A 6,075-nucleotide genomic window follows, 5' to 3' on the forward strand; every position below is an offset into this window, starting at 1 on the left:
TATCATGAAAGGACGAGTACAGAATAACTGCGTCTTTTGTGTTAAGAGTCCAAGGGGGCAAATTAGAAAGGCCCAAATGTTGTTTCTGAGCTTAAAATATCTTGACAGTTGAATCAAAATTATTACAAACTCAAGGCTATAATATTTACTGTATTGAGTACAGCGAATTTACACTCTTCCGGAATAAGAAAGAGGAATCCATTTTATTTTTCTCTTTGGAATTGCGAGTAAAGGCAAAAGCTAGCATGCAATCTATTCTTTATTTCAACATTTTTTATTAGATCGGGAAGGTGAGGGAAAAAGGGAAGGAAATGTTACGTTACTAATGAAGTTCCATCTCAATCGTAAAAGATAAGAAGCTCACCAAAAGAGCTAACTCTCAGCCCAACATGCTAGCTTGTTTAGTTTGACTAGGTAGGGACTTGAGGGCTTTTATTTTTCTTTTGGATCTTTTTATGGAGAGTTGAATGTGGGGGAGGTGGTGGTGGATGAAGGTTGTGGTGTGGGAAAGAGGGAAATTGAAAGGTTATTGTCAAAATTTGTGTCAGTTGCTATCACGTGAACTAAAGGGCACAATTAGAGAATAGTCTTTGCTATCCATCCCCTGCACTACCCATAAAATCAGTTCTAACTACAACAAGTACTAGAGTGTCCCCTCTACTCCATTAATTCCCTTTCATACTTTAAAGGTGCCTTCATTATCTTTAACTAGTTTGGGTCACTTGTAAAGATGGAAGTACAATACAGCTCCTCTTTTGTCTCTGGTAATTACATGATGACTTCTTATCTCCATCTCTCTCTTTCTTCTCTCTTTGCTTTGTCAACATAACACGAGCACCATGGCTGTCTTTCTCAACATCAATAGTAGTTAGTATATTCCAGCTTAGCTTAATGCTTACACTCGCACGAACACAAAATATCCACTATCACTAGCTAGCTATTGTTATCATAAGCACATACCAACATACATGTAAAACCGGGGGCGGAGCTAGCCCTTCGGGTATGAATTCAGCGGAACCCGATAGCTTTGATCCAAATCATATGTTTGTATTATATTTTTTGTTAAATATGTATAAATTATTAATTTAGCACCCCATTAACTATAAAAAATTAAAATCTGAACTCATAAATTTCAAATCCTGATTCCGCCTCCGTAAAACCACACATTTACCTGTCCTTCTCAACCAAAAAGCTATGTCATCATCAACATCTTGAAAAAAATCACATAGTAGTATAATTCAGTCTTTTTTCCTTCCCCTCTTTCTCAATCTCTCTATTTATTGGAGTATTATGCGAGAAAAAACATTCCAAATTTATCCAAGAGAATTATGACGAATCTCTCTCAAAAGTCTCAATTAAATTAACTTTGTTTTCCTTCTTGATGCAGCTAGCTAGCTTATCAAATTGACAAACTCAAGAAGATATTGTGGTTCTTTCAACTTCAATAGAAGAGCCAGTTTGTCCTTCTCAAGCTCTAGTACTCCTGTGCAGAATATAAAGCTAATTAAGATGTACCCTTCAAGCAATTACAGCCCCAATATTCCCTCCTCTTTATACCACATATCATCTCCTTTTATGCAATACGAACACGAATTCTTCCCATATATCCATGACCATAATCTCTTTCAAATAGCTCATGATCAAAATAATCTCGATACCATGGCAGAAGATTCTAAGAAATTAGATAAACATGAACAAGATGAAGAATTAGTACTAAAAGACTGCAACAAGAAAGATGATACGAGCAGTACAATGACTAGTACTATTCGTAAAAAAAACAACAAGAGAGTTGCTGCTGCTGGTGCTGCTACAAAGAAAGATAGACACAGCAAGATTAACACAGCTCACGGTCCTAGAGACCGAAGAATGAGACTTTCCCTTGAAGTTGCTCGCAAATTCTTCAATTTGCAAGACTTGCTCCGGTTCGATAAGGCCAGCAAAACTGTGGAGTGGTTGCTTACAAAGTCAAAATCAGCAATCAACGAGCTCATCGAGAAAATAAACAAAGAGAACTTCACCAGTACTCCTATTAGTGCATCGTCTGCCTCCGAGTCATGTGAAGTTATATCGGGAGTAATTGACGAATCTGCAGCCACTAATAATGACACTCATAAGCAACATAAAAAAAAGGTTAAGTCGATTCGTAGAGCTGCATTAATTCATCCGGTTGTTGCAAAGGAATCAAGGAAGCAAGCAAGAGCAAGGGCAAGGGAAAGAGCAGCACAAAGAAAGAAAAGCCTTAATAGTATTTGTGAAACTATGGCCGATTTCCTTGAAGATCATCAATCAGGTAATTATCAAGGCTATAATACTAACAATATTATGAATCATCATCATAATGGGAAGCAGCATATTTTGGGTACTCAGGAGAATGTTGTTGATAACTCTAATTTATTTGTGGTGGATACTGGCAACTGGAGCCCGTTTACTATCACCAACCATCACCCCATGAATACTGAAATTTCTCAAGAGGTACGCTTTAAATTTAATTTGCAAGCTTTGTTTATACTTTCAGTTAATTTAATATGTGGTCTACATATTCCAATCAGCTTCATCTGATGAAGTAGTATTGTTTTTTTCCTGTTCCAGCATCAATTTACGAACTTCCAGTATTCTGGGAAGTTATGGGAAGCTTAGGGCAAGGAATTAAATTCTCTGCGGCAACGTATTCTTCTTAATTTAGTGCAACTCCAGAAGGAAGGCTATTTGGTCCTGTTGGTAATGTAAAATGAATTTGTCTATTTTCATTATTGTGTGTATTTTATGAGAACTTCCGAATTTGTAAATAGGCTCATCTTTTCTTTTAAGTCATTAAAAAAAAATGCAAGAAAAAACAACAAAAAGACTAGTATATGCTTCTCTAATGTCTATTAATTAATCATTCAAGATGGGAACCAAAAACCTGATCATAATTCCATTTTCTGATAATTACTTCTAAGTTACCTGCTTTAATTATATTTTAGAAAATATATTGCCTTTTAATTTCCTGTAGGTTTGATCCAAAAATTTCATCCTATTGACTTTATATCAAAATCCAAGTATTTATCATCATAAAGTGAAAAGACTTTTTATGATGAAGCAGCGCGAGTTCACAAAGATGTGCATTTAGGTTTCTCTTGTATGTTCTAGATGCTAAACCTCTCATATATATTCCACATAACTCTATTTCTTGATGTCAAAACTGTTTTGGATTATATCGGGAAACATTTCACATGACATAGTACTGAGTTCGAGGAATTAAACTTTATATCCTGTACGTATCTTCTGTAGATGTTTGGATAGCTGTCCCACTCATATCTATTCTGATGAAGTTTCTAAAGGATTGCAAGACTGTTATCTGTATTCCTTCCATGATAAGATGCCACATAGAGGACGAGATATTTTCAGCATGCTGCTATTATAGTAGTAGAAGTTAAGATTCAACAATCTTATAATACTACACAATCCAAAGTTATATTTAATAAATCAAAATATGCATGACAAACCGCATGCATTTATTACTTTATCCCATTCATTTATTAAACAATCATGTATTTAGCGTAAACATATGAAGAGTGAACTTGAGGTGAGATTAGATATCTAGTATATATCAATGTTCCAGGAGAATGATATGATAACTAGTTTCAATGTTCCAAAAGAATGATATGATAGATGAAAATGTTACACAGAGAATTAAAATAGTAAGAATAGTTGAAATATTGAAGTGCTACTTGAGTGTTATTTGATAGAAGTGATATCCAACAAAAGTGATGAAAGTAAAGTTCTAGATAGGAGTAAAATCACCATTATTGTTGTATGGAAGTAAAAGTTTGGCCTCTAAAGTCCAACATATCCATAAGATGAATGTCATAGAAATATGAATGCTACCATGGATGTGTTGTCATAGAAGATTGTAAGAATGGTTGAAATAGAGAAGTGCTACTAGAGTGTTATTTGATAGGAGTAAAATCACCATTATTGTTGTATAGGAGTAAAAGTTTAGCCTCTAAAGTCCAACCTATCCATAAGATGAATGTCATAGAAATATGAATGATGCTACTATGGATATGTTGTCATAGAAGATAGACAAACTAAAAGAGGATCAGACCACATTCGACAAAAGGTGTAAGTAGTACACAGGATAAAATGAGAGGAAGTTCACTTGAGATAGTTCAGTCATGTCCAACATTGTCTTCTAGAAGCACTGTCGCGTAGGTGTGAAAGTGTTAAAAGGGAACAACATTGATAGTGAGAATTTCAGTCCAATATTTACTATGAGTCTATTAGACTTTCCTGATACGTATATTCTAGTAAAAGTGAAGAGAACTTCTGAGTACTAGAGAAACTAATTTTATAACATTGGACCGATATAAGCTTAAACGGAACGACATGATAGTGAGAATTTATGTAATCTATCTGAACTTACTTGGCATGAAATTGATGAGATGTAGTAGTAGTTCTTATATTTAGCGCCGGCATACAGTTCAAACGAAGTCTGTAAGGTTAAGATAACATAATTCATTTAGAGCCCTAGAGGATGTTTTATCTTTAGAATTAAGCCATCAAAATTAATTTCCAGAATTTTGAAATCGCTATAGATAGAGGCCTTTTCAAATAATTCTCCATGTAACATTTGATGTATGTTAGTGCAGGAACTCCAAATCATCACTAACCTCCACACCCACCCTTTGTTTCATTGTTTCTTGCCTTTGTATGGCAAATCTAAAGGAATAAAACGATACTAGTAGTAATTATAGCACTGCTAAATTAGTTTCTCTACTACATAATTATCATTCCATTCTCCTTTAGTTTATTCTTGTTCGAAGAAGTATAAATGATTGCACTTCTATGAATGATAACTGATGAAATGGTCATAAATATGGCATCATTACCATAATTCTATTATATCTCTCTACTGATTTAAAGAGATTCTTTGGTTTGAGTGGTGCATTTCTGAGCTTTCAGTAATTGGCATTAGTTTGTAGTCGACCATAAATATAACAAAACTCTTTTCATTTTTATACAGATTTATAGTCACAAAAGCCAGAGAAGATGATAATGTTGTAATATTGGGGATGACATACTTGGTTACATTCATAGTATTTGGTCTTACTAATAAGAAGTCACATATGAGGGACACTAACTAGTAACTTTTCCACTATTTCTAGACGGAATTCTCAGGTTGGAGAAAGATACTAAGAGATGCCGTTTACTTCCATTAAGATTTGTTAGCACTAACTGATTTAGTTCCTAGAAAGCCTTCCTCAAAATACAATCTTCACGAGAACATTCTATTATGGCAATTGTAACTAGTTAAGCAGAAAAAGAGAGAAACTCAAAAGCCGGATCATAGAGAAAATCAGGAATTAAATGGATCTTTCAGTGAAATCTCAGCTAGTCACTTTTCGACATATATCAATGATATTAAACTCCATTTTCATTCTATCATAGTATTAAAAAAAGGAGGAGGACTTATTGGGAAAAAAATACTAGCTACTTACAAAATTTAACATAATTAACTAACTCATGGCATACATTATTTCTCAATGACCGGTTCTGGATTAAGCAAAGGAGAAGAGCACTCACCAAAAGGTTAATGGATGAAGATAAATATATGGTTGGCCTTCAGGACCAAGAAATAGCTAGTGTACTGTGATAGTAGCTGCAAATCATTGCTTAACGAGAATAAAGGTTAAATGAAGTGAGGAAGAAAGAAAAGGAGAAAGTTAATGGGCAGGTTAAATGAACCAAAAAAAGAGATTCACAGAAGTGGGGAACAAGTAATAAACCACATCCTCATAAGTCATAGGTTACATTCCCAAATGATTATTATCTTCTTTCCCTGTTCTTTTATTATTAAATTTCTCCTAAAATGTGTATAAAGCAGGTATATAATTAGGATTTATGAAGAGAAAATAGGATCTTTCACATGACCTGCCTGTAGCTTTTGCTAAAATTGTAAAGTTTCTTAGCTTCATTTTAAGAGCTAGTGACAATACATTGAACTATAATTAGGATTGGTTTAAATTAATATTAAAAAACTTAACCTAACCTAACTACTACTGTTTCATCAAGTATATTACAACAAATATATAT

At 34.0% G+C, this 6,075-nt stretch overlaps 1 protein-coding gene across 3 annotated transcripts; it reads left to right on the top strand.

Annotated features, from left to right (window-relative positions):
* Positions 1–1,249: 1,249 nt before the first annotated feature.
* On the top strand, positions 1,250–5,858 carry LOC132633302 (transcription factor CYCLOIDEA-like). Of its 3 annotated transcripts, none has more exons than XR_009579623.1 (3): positions 1,250–2,472; positions 2,590–2,718; positions 3,271–4,985. XR_009579623.1 is itself a non-coding variant. In XM_060349618.1 (2 exons), the coding sequence occupies exons 1-2, from the start codon at positions 1,510–1,512 to the stop codon at positions 2,635–2,637; spliced, it is 1,011 nt and encodes a 336-aa protein (XP_060205601.1). In that variant the 5' UTR covers positions 1,251–1,509; the 3' UTR covers positions 2,638–2,928. The 3 variants fall into 3 exon arrangements, 1 of the variants encoding a protein (XP_060205601.1); XR_009579622.1 differs by lacking the exon at positions 3,271–4,985 and adding an exon at positions 5,006–5,858 and having other exon boundaries at positions 1,251–2,472; XM_060349618.1 differs by lacking the exon at positions 3,271–4,985 and having other exon boundaries at positions 1,251–2,472; positions 2,590–2,928.
* Positions 5,859–6,075: the final 217 nt, after the last annotated feature.

This window comes from Lycium barbarum, chromosome 3, assembly GCF_019175385.1.
Source record: "Lycium barbarum isolate Lr01 chromosome 3, ASM1917538v2, whole genome shotgun sequence".
NCBI lineage: Eukaryota > Viridiplantae > Streptophyta > Magnoliopsida > Solanales > Solanaceae > Lycium > Lycium barbarum.